The sequence below is a fragment of the Coptis chinensis genome, chromosome 7 (genome assembly GCF_015680905.1).
Source record: "Coptis chinensis isolate HL-2020 chromosome 7, ASM1568090v1, whole genome shotgun sequence".
Lineage (NCBI taxonomy): Eukaryota > Viridiplantae > Streptophyta > Magnoliopsida > Ranunculales > Ranunculaceae > Coptis > Coptis chinensis.
Window position 1 is genome coordinate 23927514 of NC_141462.1, and position 18519 is coordinate 23946032.

At 36.9% G+C, this 18519-nt stretch overlaps 1 protein-coding gene and 1 long non-coding RNA gene across 5 annotated transcripts; one reads left to right on the forward strand and one right to left on the reverse strand.

The window, feature by feature from the left end:
* Positions 1-183: 183 nt before the first annotated feature.
* Positions 184-11506, reverse strand: LOC147486717 (uncharacterized). The gene is made up of 4 exons (XR_015202408.1): positions 11396-11506; positions 1833-1955; positions 668-1732; positions 184-594 (listed from the first exon to the last, which is right to left on the reverse strand). It is a non-coding gene; the product is annotated as an uncharacterized LOC147486717 (long non-coding RNA).
* Positions 11452-18201, forward strand: LOC147486718 (subtilisin-like protease SBT4.3). Of its 4 annotated transcripts, XM_086573069.1 has the most exons (12): positions 11974-12105; positions 12587-12727; positions 12845-13040; positions 13190-13284; positions 14022-14113; positions 14247-14484; positions 14709-15223; positions 15756-15846; positions 15942-16166; positions 16803-16914; positions 17184-17397; positions 17481-18201. In XM_086573069.1, exons 3-12 carry the CDS (start codon positions 12936-12938, stop codon positions 18029-18031), a joined length of 2238 nt encoding a protein of 745 aa, XP_086429195.1. In that variant the 5' UTR covers positions 11974-12105; positions 12587-12727; positions 12845-12935; the 3' UTR covers positions 18032-18201. The 4 variants fall into 4 exon arrangements, with proteins under 4 accessions (XP_086429193.1, XP_086429192.1, XP_086429195.1 ...); XM_086573068.1 differs by having other exon boundaries at positions 12587-13040; XM_086573067.1 differs by lacking the exons at positions 12587-12727; positions 12845-13040 and having other exon boundaries at positions 11452-12105; positions 14709-15219; positions 15752-15846.
* Positions 18202-18519: the final 318 nt, after the last annotated feature.

Sequence of the window (18519 nt, forward strand, 5' to 3'; positions counted from 1 at the left end):
AAATTCTATGACATACAATACTAACAAAAGAATAAAACATAGAATTTGTTAGTAAACATTGGTTATGTAGCAAAAATAAAAACATGGAATTTGTTATGCAATATTTATAAGTTCTATAGTAATAAACATAGAATTTTTTTATAAACATATCATTCATGATTACTTTTTTGTTCAGGACTACGCTGACTTTCAAAACATGTTATATAGAATCTATCCAAGTAATGTGAGCTGATCTAAACAGGTACACTTTCTTAGACATTACTATGGTTACATTGTTTTGTTACATACCTGCAATTACTCTGCCAAAATGTTCTCCCTTGTGCAATTTTTTCATTATACATTCCAATTTTAACTTGAATGCTCTACAACCAACGTCTGGAACGTCATGCAAATTTAGGCCAGGGTTTAGTTATAGAAAGCTTTTAATTTCATCCCAATTTGGATTGCAAGTGACCATTATAAAAAGATCAGGTGACCCAGCCCATCTACAAATGGCAATGGCATCCTGATATGTCTGCACCATGTATCTGGGACCTCCTGTAAACGATGATGGAAGGATCAAACGCTTCCCAATTGATGTTGCCGACGCATCACCTGCAATTCGAAGTGAAGTTAGGTAAAATTTTATAATAAGGTAAATGCTATTTATTTGTTCTTACTATAATACCTGCTGTTATTGCATCCATCAAATTGCTGTACAATTCAGATTTGATTGTTGCTTGATTCATACAATACCAATGTAGACGTTGATCTTCCATACTTGTATAATCGTCTATGATGAACGATAGACGAAGATTCCCGCCAATCCATAATATAGGACCTTCTTTAATTCTTTTTTGTAGCCTATTCTCTCATGGTAGCCATATTCCTTGTTTTCGTACCCGTATTCTTTGTATTCCCTTCAGTTTCACTCTGACTTTTATTCCTATATAGGATCCCAGGTCAATAGCCATCTTCACCACATGGGAATAATATAGGATACTGCAAGGTCATAAATTTGTGATATAATTCATTTCTTCTTTCAAGTCCACCACATTGTGTTTCAACAATTATATCTCTATAATCAGTAACATCAAATCCATCTCCTATAATCAAAGCCGCTACTTCAGTTGAAGTAGGCAAATTATATTGTCTGCCATCACTTTGTCGATTATAAATAAGTCTTAGACGAACTGGTACCATAGCATCCTCTTTAAATCTGTCTCTTGCCATTCTAAATGACTATACAATTTTATTTTATTTATCAAACATCTGTATCAACCCGTCAACAATTGTTGGATCTACATGGAGGTATAGCATTCATTCTATTGCATCTTTCGTTCTCAGTGTCATAGATATATAATTGAGCAAACTTAGGTGGGTGGTTTTCAATTGGTAGAAGTGATCCAATTTTAATTATGATGATTCTAACCGCTAATTCTAAAGGCATAAGGCCCCCCACCATTGTTTAATGTTTTGTTTATCTCTCCACCTGTAGAAGTAAATTGGAACATGCAGTTGTACGTTCGTATACACCTTCGAAAATGTGAAGATCTCCTTCCTCCTTGTAAGTCTATAAGATGTCTTAAAAATGTAGGCACCTTCTCTAAAAGTGGTAGCTAAACTTTTCCATTTTGACAACAAATGGAAAATGTTGGAAAAGTTGATTTTCCCTTATTGTTTCTTTCACCCTCTCACACAATTGCTCCACATTAAGAACACTCGCTAGTAGGTGGTCCAAAGTTATGCACACCTAAAAAGAAATAGCAAACTTTAAAATATTTAATATTAAAATTTTAACAGATATATACCAATATAGAAAAGGTTTCACAATTAGTTTATAATATTGTTACCTCTACTATCGATATGTGCATTTAGCTCTTTATCAATGTTTCTATGCTTTCACATCTCTTCTTGTCTACGCGTAGTGGTTGTACTTTTAGATGTAGAGATCCTTTTATGATGCATTGAATCAACTAATAGAAAATGATTTAGATTAGTTTTTATTGGAAAAATATAATAATTTAACAATAATGGTTACGTATAAAAATCTACCGTTATTTCTTTTTTGTGCCAAAATTCTCCATCTGTTATAGCGAGCAATCCTAGCATTTTCTAACTTATTAATCTCTCTAGGGACGTATAGAAAAAAATACGTCAGATATGTGGGAAAAAAAAGTTTTGTCAGATATGTGAAAAAAAGTGTTGAAAGAAAAAACCACAAAAAGTTAAAACTTGATCTTACCTCCACAATAAATATCTTTTATTAGCTTTTGTAGAATGTCATTTCTATGTCTGTCGGTTGTATCAGTCCCTCGCTGACCATACATTGTGCTACCATCACCAAAAATAGTATATGTTGGTGACAAATAGGTTTCAAGATAATAAAGAAGTATTTACAGTTTTATTGTCAGGTTTCAAGTGCAGAAAGAAGTATTTACATTGTTTAATTTGAGGTTGAGTATACATGATTCCAAGGATTTAGTGCCAAGTGTACTTCCTACTACCTAGCTTGAGTTTGCATGAGTATTTTAGAAAATAAATTGCAGGTTGAGAACGAAAACGAAGCTTCAACTTTGAGGGTCTAAGACAGGAGATCGAGGAAGTCAATGAAGAGCAAGTGGAGTTAGCTAGGATGGGTGCAGTGATAAGATGGGGAGTGTTAAAGAGTTTGAAGTCATTGAAGTTGAAAGGGAAGCTGAAGCAATAAGCAACAATCAACAATCAACATCATCATTGTTATTTTCCAACATCTTGAAAGTAAAGGTTGGTTCTATCACCAAATTTTTATTTTGCAACAGGACGATCATAATAGGAAAAGGAATACGGAAAATTGATCACTAAAATATAAATCTAAATATTTTTTCTGTATCTTATAGGAATATGGTTGCTTTTAGACTTACTCTTTGAAGGAAAACGTTCCAGGCTCGTTCAAGGTAGCCTTTTGGAAGGTGGTTGCTGATGATAGATGTGTCTCGGAAGAAGTTATTTGGTTGCTGATAGAGGTAGTTTGAGGAGTTAGCTAGGTCTTAGAGAAGTATAAGAAGGTTTATTGTTTGGAGGTTTTTTTCGTCTCATGAGGTTTTAAGAAGGTTTTTTAAGTAGTTTGGATTTTTTTTTTGTTTTATTAGGATTCATAGTTGAAGTGGAAGGATTTATTGTTTTTAATCTAATTTTGTGTTTGTATTGATTCGTGGTTATGGCGAATCGGTAAAAAGATTGCGCGTGTAATTGATTATTTGTATCTCGATTAGATCTGGAAAATCTCGAGATGATCCTAGGTGTGATGTAATTCAACTTAGGGACCTATTTATAATAAATGAAGAACATGTCCTTGATTGTAATTAAGAATGCGTCCTTACTTAAAAATTATGCTGACATGGCCTCCTGAAGACCCATATGAGCATTTTTGCCCACTGTGCAATAATAGATTTAGATTTCGGTAACATCTATGGCTTGTCCTCATGTCACTGGGGCAGTGACTTATGTGAAACCATATCATCCAGCATCGTCCCCTGCAGCAATTAAATCTGCACTGATGACCACAGGTGATGTTTTACTTGATCTGACCATAATTTTTCGCAAAACATAGATATCGTACAAAACGCTTAGGTAAGATATATTTGATTTTGTAGCCTCTCCCATGAAAAACTTTGATCCAACACAAGGGGAATTCACTTATGGTGCCGGTTAAATTGATCCAGCGCATGTTGTAGATCCTGGCTTAGTATATGATTCTTTACAAAATGACTATCTAGAGATGCTTTGCAACAAACATTACTCACTGGATGCAATTAAAGTTATAACGAGTAAGAATGTTGTTACCTGTCACTACACCATTTTTCTCAGTTTGGGACGGACTTGAACTGTTCCTGACTAGTTTTGGAACAGATCACTAGTGTTCCTGTTACTTGTGTTTCAAATGTGTGAGCACGCTTTAGGAGCGTTCCTGTTATTCAATTAGGAGTGTTCCTTTAGATTTACCAACTTCCATTTGAATATCTTTAACCATTTGTTCGACTTCTAAACCTATCAACCTCTAAGGAAAGATATTGTGTTATTCTTCATTATTAAAAGTTGTTGTTTCTATCCTAAATACATGATCTAAAGGAAGAAATCTTCTAGAGCCTTGATAAACATGCTTCTTGCCACTATGAAGTCTCTCAGCATGGGTTCCCTCAGCACAAACAGGACAAGCGTATGCTCCTTGTGTTACACAACCCGATACACTCCCATATGCAGGTAAATCGTGAATTGTCCACAACAATATAACTTTTAAATTAAATGTTTTTGGGTTAGTTAGACTTACCCCCCCATTAATAGTTGCAATTAGTGTTCAAAAAAATATTAGTGATACCCCCCCAATTGCAAGATCCAACGACTACGAGATGAATTTTTTTTTTTTCGGATGAAGAAATCACCGTTGGATCTTACAAACAAATGGGGTATCACTAATATTTTTAAATTGGGGGGTAACACTAATTGGCAACTAGTAATGGGGGGGGTAAGTCTATCTAACCCAATGTTTTTTTAGCATGGGAATCATAAGCAGCCACTCCACTATGCCATAACTCATTCAACTCAACAACCAATGGTTGTAAATAAGTATCAATGTTCTTATTTGGAGCACTTGGACCTGGAATCAATAGAGTCAACATCGAAAATTCTTTCCTCATGCAGTAAGAAGGAGGCAGATTATAAGGTACTATAGTAACGGGCCAACAACTATAAGCGCTACTTAAATGGCTAAATAGATTAAAACCATCTGTTCCAAGTCCTAAACGCACATTGCGTGCTTCCTCGGTGAAGTTAGACCAAGTGGTATTTACCTCAAGCCAAACAGGCCGGAGAATCAACCGGATGCCACATGACTTCAATGGATGGCGTTATCTTAGCATGCCAAGTCATTAGTTTAGCTATCCATGGTATGTTGTAGAAAAAAAAAATCATTAGTTATCATCTTAATAAACTAACAATAGACAATATGACACACAATCAACTATTTTCTTCTCAAGTACACTAACCTGTATAGCCTTTTTAGCCTTGGTATAAGAGGAAAATATCTCAAAACTTTAGTGGGAACTTTTGTTGGTTGGTCTTCTGTCAAGTACTCCAACTTCCATCTAGATGTATGACATATGGGACAAAATTGTGCTGTTTTATTTTCATCACCCTAATAGAGAATACAATCATTCGAGCAAGCATCTATCATCTCGTAATCCATTCCCACAGTTTTGATCATTTTTTTAGTTTCATAAGTGCTATTTGGTAATGTATTCTCTTCTGGTAACCAATTCTTAACTACTTGGAGGAAATCACTCAAGCTATTATTAGACCAACCATGCTGAACTTTTAGGTTATACACCTCAACTATGGCCAACAATTTTGTTTGCTTTCCTACACATGAAGAGTACAAAGGCAGTTTTGCATCATCTAAAATAGACTTATACTTTTTAGTTTGGCAATTTTGGTGAGCATTAAACTCTAAATTAGACCAATCTTCGATTTCATTTCTTCTAATATCCTCCATAAAAGCATCAGCATTTTCACCAACTCTTCCAAAAGTGTCATTGACGAGATCCACCCCTTCTTGATTTGCATCAATGTCTCCCTCTTCATAAAAATGATATATAATCTCTTCTTCAACACTATTAGACATTAAAAATGTCTCTAGTTTTTCTGCATCTCTTTCACTATGAACAAACCATACAGTGTATGATGTATCTATACCATGATGCAACAGGTGATAATGAACTATACTAAGAGGGATCTTCCCATGCCCATTTCTACACTTCAAACATGGACACGAGAACAAGCTTTCTGGTTCACTTTTATAGTGTGTAAACCTAATAAATAATTCTACTCTTTTTATGTACTCATCACTGCCCCTAGGTTTGGACATCCATGATTTGTCAAGCAGGGTTGACATTCTGAAAATGGAACTTGAAATTAGAACGCGCGAAATAATCGAAAAGACTAATTTGTAACCATAACCTATTTTTGTACCACCTAAATACAAGCATTGTTGCCTTTTTTTTTTCTCTTTCTATATAATTAAACACAAAGTATTCAAATATCAGGTCAAACAAATAAGGATATTGAACATGGAAATATGGAACTTTGCAAAAATCATTCAAATACTAGGTCAAGCAAAAAATGTTTGAAATGTCGATGATTAACCCTTATGAGCTTCCAAGAGTGCACCACCCTTTCAGGATTTTTGAGATTCCGAGACAAGGCAATGATACTGAATCTGTTCTCGATGGACAGGAAAATATGGACCTTCATATGCAACACAGGGATGGGAGAGATAAAGGCCCAATGATCATGGAAGTCAGCTCCCCTGGAAGAGATGTTGGAACAACTCTGAAGACTGGACACAATGCTGGTACTAGTAATGATTGGAATATCAACTCTAACCCAGTTAATCTAGATACCTTTGCCCCAAGATATCTGGGACTCTCTCCGGAAATACCTGTTCAGCAACTGACCTCATTGCCTTATACTTCCTTCATCAGTACTTCACAGGAAATGTTTCATAACCCCATTAACATACCTTTTGTGGACTTGTCTGACTATACTGATACTGCTTTAGGTGATGAGAATTCCATGCACTACAAGAGACAAGAAATTGAATTTGGAATTGCAAATACTGAGAGTACTGAGTTAAGGATTATTCAGCATCAAGAGTTTGAAGGGAGCATGTTTCGAGACAGAGAGCCTAGGCACAAATCATCTCTGAATGTTGCTGGTGATGAAAATTCCCTCTCTTCTAATGGTAATTCCAGTGGCTTTTCCGGTAGGCATAATCCATACCGGATGGTGAAGGCAGTTGCCCGCAAACAGCTCCCAAAGAAGACATGAGTTGCCTTGTGTGGAACTGTCGAGGCATTGGTCTCCCCTCGACAATAAGAGCGTTGAATGATTCAATACAGAAACTGAGACCAAAATTTATCTTTTTGTCTGAAACTAAGGCGAGTATGACTAAATCTAGTAGATTACTTAGAATGGTTAAAGGTGGATATCACTCTTATGTTTGTCCAGCAAGAGGAATGTCTGGGGGTTTATGGTTTTTGTGGGATGTTGATGTAGACCTTAACATTGTGTATGTAGATGATTGGATCATTCATGTTAAAATTAATGAAATCAGCTCACCTTGTTGGTATTTCTCTGGCATCTATGGTAATAATGATTTTTCTACAAGAAAAGCACAATGGCAAATGATGGAAACCTTAAATCCTGGAAATGATCAAGCATGGTTATATGTTGGAGATTTTAATGATATTTTGTATAGAGAAGAAAAAAGAGGTGGTCGTCCAGTGCACCAATGGCAATGCCAACCATTCACTGATATGATACAAAATTGTCGACTGATGGATCTTGGGTTTGTGGGATCAACTTTTACATGGACAAATAACCGATTAACTTCCATGATAGAGTTTCAAAAAGATTGGATCGTGCCCTGTGTTCAAGCAAATGGAGGGATATATTTCCTAATGCTCTGTTATTCCATAATGCTACTCTAGAATCTGATCACAAGATGTTACATTTGAGTTTAGATTCAGCTAAACAAAAATTGAAAAGACCATTCAGGTTTGAAATGATGTGGACTCAGGATGCGAGATGCAAGAATGTAGTACGCAATGCTATGACAAGAGGTTTTTTGGGTTCTCCTTCCTACTCTTTCTGTCGAAATCTATCAGCTTGTAGGAAAGATCTTATTGAGTGGAATCACAATTGTTTTGGGAACTTGGATGTGAAATTAAAGCAGCTTGATAAGATGTTAACAGAGTGCCAAGCGCAACAACATAGATGCATTATTCCCACTGAGGAACAACTCAACCAGGAACAGCGCCTGCTGTTGGAGTATGAAGAGTTACTAAAACTAAAGGATACACATTGGGGACAAAAGGCTCGACACGACTGGTATGGCATGGGCGAATTGAACACAAAGTACTTCCATACAGTGGTGATAAACAGACGCAGAAGAAACGATATAAACAGATTAGTGAAGCTGAATGGGGAGGTTTTAACACAACGTTTGGAGATTGGTGATCATCTTGTACAATACTTTTCAAATCTGCTTTCCACATCTGAACCTGTCTATGATGGTGAGTTAATGGAAGTGATCCAACCGGCCGGTGATGCAAGCAAATAATGACTCCCTAATCGTATGGTATCAAATGAGGAGATTTCAAATGCAAATCGAAATATTGGTTCCTTCAAAGCCCCGCCCGAACTTGTGGGTTCCAAGTCAAGTTTTCTACAAGACATATTGGGAGGAAGTGAATGAGAAGATAATCAGCTTGGTTAAACATTTCTTTCATGCAGGCACCTTCACTAAAGAAATAAACCATACTAATATTGTCTTGATTCCAAAAATACCCAACCCTTCAGCGCCTGATCATTTCAGGCCTATTAGCTTAACTAATGTAAGCTACAAGATTATTGCTAAGATTATTGTCCAGAGGATGAGACCGATTTTACAGCGAATAGTTGGCCCTCAACAAAGTGCGTTCTTACCGGGAAGATCAATCCAGGATAATGCTCTGCTTGCACACGAGGCGTTTCATGTTATCAGGGGTAAGTCAAATACAAAGGCAAAATGTTTTGGGCTAAAGCTAGATATGCAGAAAGCTTACGATAAAATTGAGTGGCCTTTTCTAGAGGAGGTTTTGAATAAATATGGGTTCAATGATGATTGGATACAAAAAGTGATGTTCTGTGTGAGGAGTCCAACCTTCTCTATTTTGCTTAACGGATCTCCTCATGGTTTCTTCTCCCCTACTCGTGGCTTGCGACAAGGCGATCCTATATCGCCATATTTGTTTGTCCTGTGTGCTGAAGTCCTTTTGCTCAATCTTAATCGACTGCAAGAGCAGGGACTAATCCATGGAATCAAATTATCCGCATTAATAATTTGCCAATCACCCATCTAATGTATCTTGTGACACCCATTATTTTTTGGAAAGGGAAAATTGAAGAAGCCATAGAAATCGACAAGTTAATCCGCAAAGATATTGTCTTTCCTCGGTCAAAGTTTAAATCGACAAAAGTCTCAATTCATTCATAATAAGAGACTACCAAACAGAGATTCTAGAATGTTCCACCGGATTTTCAGAACGCCTTGCACTGTTCACTTTCCAACCTATCTGGGTATTCCACCTGTGTTTAATGGGCGGAATAAGAGACAACACTTCTTGCCATTAATGCAGAAATTCAACAACAGATTAGCGTCTTGGAAGTCGAGCTTGCTGTCTAAAGGTGGAAGGCTTACTTTGATTAACTCTGTCCTCTCTGCTTTGCCTACACACGTTATGTCATGCATTCAAATTCCGGTGAATATTATTGAAGAGATGGATAAGATAAGAAGAAATTTTCTTTGGGCTCATACGGGGGAAGAAAGAAAGATGCATTATTTCTCATGGGATCTTGCATGCTCACCAATTAATTGCGGAGGGTTAGGTATTAAAGATCTTCAAATGCAAAACTTAGCTTTGCTGGGAAAGAAGGCATGAGAATTATGTAATCCTCAATCTCTGTGGGCAACTCAAATGAAGGATAAGTACTTTCGGAGGCAACATTTTATGCATGCACATTTAACATCATCTGCATCAACAACTTGGAGGGCCCTGCACTACACAAGAAATTTTATTGTACTGGGAAGGAGATGGCAGGTGGGAGATGGCATTTCCATTCGGGCTTGGAAAGACAATTGGATTCCTGACACACCAATTACGCTGCCTCTAATTGATAAACCCAGGGATTGTGTACAGGATAGAGTTTGCGACTTCATTGACCCAGTTACCAGACAATGGGACACAAGGCTGATTACGGAGGTATGGCCACCTGATTACGCCAGAAGAATCATGTCCATCCCACTCACTTCTGAAGGAAGAGAAGACACGACCTTCTGGTGGCCGCATAAATATGGGGATTACACGGTTAAAAGTGCATATAACCTGTTGCAGGATTGGAGTGATCCGACGAGGGAAAAACTAAAGATTTTTGCCAAAATCTGGAAACTAAATCTGCCGTATAAGGTGAGATTTTTTATGTGGCAGTTATTACATGAGATCATACCAACTGCGGACCTCCTATGCCGGAGAGGTTTAACGGTGAAGAAAGAATGTTCTCTTTGTGAGTGTGTGGACGAAGCACCTATGCATTTGTTTGTCCAATGTACGTTTGCTAGAGCTATTTGGCTGGGACTTGGTCTGTCAGTTTCTGTGGATTACTATACTGGTGACACCTTCAGAGAGTGGTTACAATACATGGTTAAATGTTTAGAGTATGAAGTCGATGCAAGAAGGTGGATGACTACACTAGGTGCTGGGCTATGGACCATATGGTTGGCGAGAAATGAGATTATCTTCAATGGAAAACCACAACAGCCTCTCCGTTGTGTTATCAAAGCAAGAAAGATGACGGAAATCATGGCTGCGATTGTTGACACTCGAAATCAAAATGGCTCAGAGAAGATTGAAATTAATGTTAAATGGGATCATACCACCATCTCATTTGGATTAAACTGAATACTGATGGATCATCTTTGGGGAATCCAGGTGCAGCAGGGGCTGGGTGCTTATTCAGAGATGGAAATGGTATGTTCATAATGGCCATTGCTACTCCCATTGCTTTCTCTACGACTTTTTTGGCTGAGGCAATTGCACTGAAAATTGGATTACAAGCTGCGAAAGCTTCAAACCTGGCAAATGTTCTCGTCGAAACGGACTGTTGAATGCTTTACGAGGTCGTAACAAATTTGTCATCCCCATTACCAGCAAGTGCAAAGGAGCTGATAAAGGAAATTCGGGACTTATGTTCGGAAGGAAACTTTCAAGTGAATTGGAACTACAGGGAAGCTAATTATGGGGCTGATGCATTGGCAACGTTCGCTGCGCACATGGCAGAAACAATGACATGGGATACTACATTAGATCAAGAGAATAGATTACAAAATGGATGGATGTTACCTAAGTTTTCTTCGGTCTGGAATGTAACTCCACCACCTTTCTTAGGAAGGTGGCTTAATCATGATATCATGAATGTTTGTAAGAGGAGGATGACTTCAAGATAATAACATATCTTTAGCAAAAAAAAAACTAAATAGTTCAATTAACATCACATTAATTAACAACAAACACATTTTTAAGTAACTTCAAAAAGCATTAAAACACCTCAGTTAATTCAGATTCAAAATATATAGCAATCTTATAGAAAAATTGCTAAAAAATATTTCATCGAAACATCGAAGTTATCAATGAAGCGAACTTGAATGAATCAAACAATTTTGATTTATGAATTGAAAAAACAATTAATTCGTGATTTGAGTTAATTTGATTTCGAAATTAATCAAATTAATAAAGAGTGAGATCGCTTGAAATATTAAGAGTGAGATTGATAGAAATGTTACCTGATTGACCAAATTAAGAGTGAGATCAAGAAATGAGGATGCGTCCAGGAGAAAAGTTGGATCGATCTGAAAAGTTGGAAAAAACAGAAAATAAAATGAAAAGTTGGAGCTGAACTGTTGTGTTTTGAAGTGTTACTGCTAATTGTAAGTGTTAATTTTTAATCGTTCATTTCAACATCAGAAAATAATTTGCCGAGTCGGTTAACTGTTGGCTCCTTTAGGAAGATGGGTCTACTAACAAAAACCAGTTTATTTTATTAAAAAGGAACGATTTTGAAGTATTGGAACACCTTTTAAGTGTTCCCAGGAACACACTTTATCCGTTCCAAACCCAATTTATCACCATTCCTGATTGCGAAAAATGGTGTGGTCAAGTGAAGGGAGACGAGGCGCTTCTCAACTATCCGTCAATGACCTCATATGCCTACGTGAAACAACCTTTCCATAAAATTTTCCCGAGGAAAGTCACCAATGTTGGGTCTGCAACGTCTACATACAAGGCAACAATTAGTGAGCAACCCTTGCTAAATATTACTGTTACTCCTTCTATTCTAACATTCAAGGCCTTGAACGAGCAACAAGATTTTGTAGTCTATGTTACTGGAGGTGTGTTTGAAACAAAGGCAGTAATCTCTGCTTCATTGACATGGTCTGATGGGGTACATAGCGTGAGGAGTCCAATTGTTGTGATAGTTAAATGTTCAGTGAAGGTACCAGTGAACACTTACGTGGAAACTCCTATATGCATTTATGCAGTACGGCATATGAATAAGCTTGCTGTCTCCATATATATTCCTCAGTTCTATTTGATTTGGATCTACCTCAAATATTCTTATATTACGTTGGTCTGAGCTATGTAATTTATGTATAAGAAAAGAATTTGATTTTGATAAGTTTTGGCAAAGGAACAAACTGTTGAATCCCGTTGCACACCATCTGGGATCATCGATCATCATCCCCTTCCATTTTTGGCCATATAGACAAGGATATTTTAGTTACACCGAGAAATATCAAGAGATCATAGATCATCAGTTTCAATTATTGATTAAATGGTCCTAATTGTATCTCAGATCATCATTAAGCTTTCATTTTTATTACCTAAAATGGTCCTTATTGTACCAGCTCTTGTTGCTCAGTGATTCTGCAACAGCATGTAAGTTAATCATTTACTTCTTATATCTTCCCTTACAGCTGGCTCTAAGTACGAAAACAGAAAATTGAATTCACCAAACAAAGAATCGTTTCAGTTTCATTACAGAACTGGTCAGCAAGACTTACCAATGCTGTTTATCTTGAGAGGGAATTGTGAGATATAGTTTTATTTTTTGGAAGGTGAGGGCTTTAAGGTTTTTAGTTCGGTGTGGATTAGTTTTCTTTTCATTTTCTACCGTAAGTTAGTACGGTATATATACCTGTTTCCAATGGTAGTAGTTTTTATTTTCTGGATAGGCAGGGTTAGCCAGGGTGTACCTTCACACCATCCTAGCCCCGCACTGTATAAGAGGTAGTCCCATCCATTTGTTTTTTGTGTTTTGAATCAATGGCTAGTATGACCTCTACTGCCACATTGCTGCTCATTTCTGCCACGATCTTCTTCTCAACTTGTAGCAACCAATATGTTGTCAAGGCTGACAGTGAAAGAAAGGCAAGGAAATATTTTACACATTTATAGTTTTCTTACAGAAAAATATATATGACCATTTCTTCACTATTTGACTCGGTAAAGATGACCAGATACATTTTTTGGTGTTTTTTGTCCTCACAATCTTCTGTTGCTTGTTTCTTATGATGAAGATCTACATTGTATATATGGGTGCACAAACAGAGGAGGGATACTCTTTGGGATCTGAACTACATTTGAGTGCACTAGAGCAAGTTCTTGAGGGCAGGTATCGTTTCTTCCTTCTTTTAATTAGTTTATACCCTTAGCCTCTAATCAAGTATGTCATATGGTACATGCATAGCGCATGGGCTGACTGGTATTGGTTTTGAATTTAAGTTCAGGTACGTGCAGTCTTATATTCCTATGAAGTACAATTCAGTTTTGTTAAACTAATAAAGATGTTTTTTTATGCTGTAATCTCCCAAACAATTTTTGGTTTTTGCTCAAAAATACTTATTTTGTCATAATCTTAACCCGATGGCCTAAATTAACTCCGACATTCAACTGATAGTATAAACGGCGATGCTTATGCTCATACTATATAGGGATTTGCGATTACGCCTATCTACACAGCAGGCACATGGGTGGATTTCTCACCAAAGGCCAGAGGCGTGGGTACACACACAACGTTTCTTGAGTTGTACGTGTGTCAGTGTGCCTATAGCGATCAAATAAGCAATGATTTTAACAGTTTGATCACAGCGTTTTGTGCAGCAGACATAATGGTTCAAATTGTTAACTTGAATTCATTGTACTAGCAACCTATTTGAAAATTTCCATTATAACATTTTGTGGAATTCAATTAGGACAAGGGTGACAGTTGGTCATTCAGGTCGCAGGACAAAGGATCCTTGAAACTATATAAAGAATAAATGTTCCATTCGATAAGCTCTATTAATACGCAACACAAAGTTAAGAATTTCCATTGTTGATTGACAAATATATCCTCTATGGTTTGTGCAGCTCTCCCCAAGAATCCTTGGTTTACAGCTACAAAAATAGTTTCAACGGATTTGCAGCTTGGCTTACAGATAAAGAGAAGAATAAGCTTCTTGGTATGTGATATGTTTCTTTTGTTTCTTCACTCAAAAATTTCGCTCTTTATGTAGTTCGATCATGTTTTCTTTCAGCTCTAGTTTATAGCGTTTGAGGTTGCTTACCTCTGTTATATACAAAATTGTCTTGTAGGCACGAAGGGTGTAGTCTCAGTTTTTCTTAGTAAAACACACCACCCTCAAACAACAAGATCATGGGATTTCTTGGCTTTTCCTAGTACCGTAAACAGAATACCTGACGTTGAGAGTAACATCATTGTCGGTGTAATTGATACTGGAATCTGGCCAGAGTCCTTAAGCTTCAATGCGAGTGGTATTGGCCCGCCTCCTAGTAAATGGAAGGGAACTTGCCATAACTTTACTTGTAACAAGTAAGTATTACCTGTGTTTTTTGGCAGAATATCATTTTGTAATTGAATTTTTTATCTCTATACTTCAACACTATGAATTTTATTAAATTTGAAGCTATATAGACCACGCACTAGTGCTAAAAGTAGAAGATACAGACTATTAGTTACCAAATATGAAAAAAGAGTAGAAAAACTTCTACTGGCTTTTGTTGTCAATAACATTCAGTTTATTCTGTGCACTGCAGCAAAATTATAGGGGCGAAGTTCTACAAAGCTGATGGAAATTTCTCTTCAGAAGAGAAATCTCCACGTGATATAGATGGACACGGAACTCACGTTGCATCCACTATAGCTGGGCGAGAAGTGGAAGATGTTAGCTTTTTCGGTATCACAAAAGGAACTGTAAGAGGAGCTGTTCCATCTGCTAGAATTGCCGTGTATAAAGTGTGTTTTGACTGGTGTCAGGAACATGACATACTAGCTGGACTTCACGATGCAATTTCTGATGGTGTTGATGTCATTTCCATTTCACTTGGACATATTGAACAACATAAAGCTTTTTCGGACAATGCCATTGCAATCGGGTCATTTCATGCCATGCAGAAGGGAATACTTGTATCTGCTTCAACTGGAAATTTTGGACCAGGTATGAAGACTCTAAGGAATGATGCACCATGGATTCTAAGTACTGGAGCAAGCACTATTGACCGCAGGATCATAAGCAACGTTGAGTTAGGCAATAATATGACCCTTGAGGCAAGTTCATGTTCCATCAGTTTGTTGTCCTATTAAAGGTAGTTCATAGTTATACTCAACATACTCAAAAGCTAGGTATGCTCTCACTTAAAACCAGTCACAAAAATATCCGGTTTTTTTCAAAAAAAAGATGTAAAAAGTTTCGGAATTGACTGGTTACCGAATTTCTAAACGAATAAACAGTAAAAACTGCAAAAGTCTCCTTTTTCTGATTTTTTTAATGATAGATAGCTTTCAATTAATTTATTTTAATATTTTATTTTCTGAATTGCAAATATTTGTAGGATATCATAGGATATAATAAGACTTTACATATATATTTGCAAATTTTGAATTTAATATATGCTGAAAGTAACCCTGATATAATGCACAATCACACATTGCATACTATTTTATGTTTTAATTATTTATGGTTTTCCTATTTTTTCTGATTTTTTAAATGAATTTGTACGAATTAACGATTTGATCATTGCCGAATTAACGACGGATTCCAAATTTGTGACTATGCTTAAAACACATTTATTTTGATTAGGGAGTTGCAGTCAATGGTTTTGAAACGACACAAACTCTCTCCCCACTGATATATGGAGGCGATGCTGCAATTAGCACGGCAGACGAAGGCTCAAGGCAATAGACCACATCATATTAATTATTAGAACTATTGTTCTTATTTAACCTTCATTCCACAAATCAACTTGACTGTTTTCTTTTTCATTTATCAGTTCAAGGTGCGTTCCTGGTAGCTTGGATAAAAAATTGGTGGAGGGGAAAATCGTTGTGTGTGGTGCAGTTAATGGCACGAGAGGTGCTTTTGAAGCTGGTGCTCTGGGAGCAGTGGTGGTAACTAATAAAACACAAGAAATCGCCTTCAGTTTTCCCCTACCAGCTACTGTTATTAGCAATAATCCTGATCGTTCCAAAATCTTGATATATCTGAATACTACCAGGTTCGAGTGTTATTTTTTTTTTTACTAAAGGCTAATTGTATTAATTAATAACAAAATATTACAATGAATAAAAAACTTGGAGTTAGAATTGTCCAAAAAGACTCTTCTAAACCTCCTCAGTGCGTAAATCTAAAGTAAGTTATATCAGGACCGTTTCTATCCTATTTAGAAAGTCCGGTTTGCCCCACTATTGTTGAATTCCTTTTGGTAGTAGCGGCACGCCTTTCTTAGCACAACAATACGCGCTAAAATTCGACTCCCGCCATGTGCCATGTACTTGTTACATTAATCCAATTAGCCTTTTGCTTAACCTTGTTCCATTTAGCTTTGATTGCCCAATGTACTTTGCCACTTTGAAAAGTCTTGACTGCTGCGGAGGAGTCTGACTCCGCCCAAGTTAGAGTGTTAGATTGATAGAGAACCGTTTTAACTTATTTTCCACTGCTACATTACAGCTTCACTTGAAGAATCTAATCTAGCTAAATCACGACTATGTGAAGATCTAATATCTAGTAGTGTACTAAAGTGCCGCAGTTATATAAATCCGATGAAAGCTTATTTGTGGCATCAGTCTAAATTTTCTAAGACAGAACTTTAGCTGAAGTAAAAGTTGAACTTTCTTCTTGCTATGTACAGTGACCCCACGGCCATTATCTATCAAGGTGAAGCTGCATATGATTCTAGTGCTCCATCTGTGGCATCTTTCTCTTCCAGGGGCCCTAGTACTGTCACGCCACTCATTCTTAAGGTGCATTTTCTTCAATTTATTTTGTGCTAATATGTGGATTAGTGTATGATGTAAAATCCCCATGGATCACCAAATGGGAGGTCCCTAACTAGCCATACTTCAGATTTGATTAACTTCATGTAACACTGCTGTTTTTTGCGGGCTATAAGTCCACCTTGTACTTGTATTCTGTACACTTTCTTTTTCACTCTTAATACAATATTTGCTTAGAAAAAAAATAATAATGTTGGTTTTGCTTGTATTGGAACTGTTATTCACATTTATTGCAGCCAGACATTAGCGCTCCAGGAGTTGGCATTCTAGCAGCTTGGTCTCCAAAAGGCTTGTTTTCAAATGTTAAAGGCGACAAACGCTCAGTGGCGTATAATATTAAATCGGGGACATCTATGGCTTGTCCTCATGTCACTGGGGCAGCGATTTATGTTAAAACATATCATCCAACATGGTCCCCTGCAGCTATTAAATCTGCATTGATGACCACAGGTGATGTTTTACTCTGAACATAATTATCCGTATACCATAGATATCTTACAAAACGCTTAGGTAAGATATATTTGATTTTGTAGCCTCTCCCATGAAAAACGTTGATCCAACACGAGGGGAATTTGCTTATGGCGCCGGTCAAGTCAATCCAGTAAAGGCTGTAGATCCTGGCTTAGTATATGATATTTCAGAAAATGACTACGTAGAGATGCTTTGCGACAAACATTACTCAGTGGACGCACTTAAAGTCATAACGGGTAGGAATGTAACTTGTGGTCAGGTAGAGGGAGACGAGTCGCTTCTCAACTATCCGTCAATGACTTCATATGTCAATACGAAACAACCATTTCATAAATATTTCCCAAGGAAGGTTACCAATGTTGGCTCTGCATGTTCTACATACAAGGCAATAATCAGCGAGCAACCACAGCTAAATATTACTGTTACTCCAAGTATTCTATCGTTCAAGTCAATGAACGAGCAACAAGATTTTGCTGTCAATATTACTGGAGGAGTATTTGAAACCAATGCAGTTGTCTCTGCTTCATTGACCTGGTCTGATGGTGTGCACAGTGTGCGGAGTCCAATTGTTGTGTTAGTAGAAGTCAATGAAATTTCCATTATTAACACGTAAAACTAAATTTCTGTGTGTCAACGCTAACAGATAAGCAGAGATTGTCAAGCTGTTGAAAGTACAATTGAAGCGATTCATTTTGTAAAAAGCTATATTAAGTCACTTGGGGGAAAATGTTATTGTGATACCCTACGTTCTTAATAAAAAAAGACCCATCAACTTGCTGTTTGTGTTGGATGAACAATCGGATCCCAGCTTTAGCAATTAGCATTGGTTACTTAATTACTACTAATAGCTCTACCACTCAATCTGCTCCCCGGCCTGTTCTATATCATCCAAGTACTTATCCACTATGCGTTCAATCTCACAGTTTCCTGATGCAATTAAAAAAAATGTCTAAAAAGAGAGAACGTATGCCAGGAGGGTGTTGCATTGTGCAGCCAATAGAAAGAATACAAAACATCATGCGTACATCTGTTGATTAATGTTGCTAAAGTTTTAAGTATTATCTATTTTCTCATACGGTCGGCACCAAGCAAATTTATTAA

What these genes read in the sequence shown, in the direction of transcription:
- LOC147486718 (XM_086573067.1), top strand. Translation starts at nt 11,806, where the DNA reads ATGACCTCATATGCCTACGTGAAACAACCTTTCCATAAAATTTTCCCG. An exon ending in ATATATCTGAATACTACCAG is followed by an intron (nt 16,167 to 16,802) that starts GTTCGAGTGTTA and finishes TGCTATGTACAG; the next exon opens with TGACCCCACGGCCATTATCT. An exon ending in ATCTGCATTGATGACCACAG is followed by an intron (nt 17,398 to 17,480) that starts GTGATGTTTTAC and finishes TTGATTTTGTAG; the next exon opens with CCTCTCCCATGAAAAACGTT.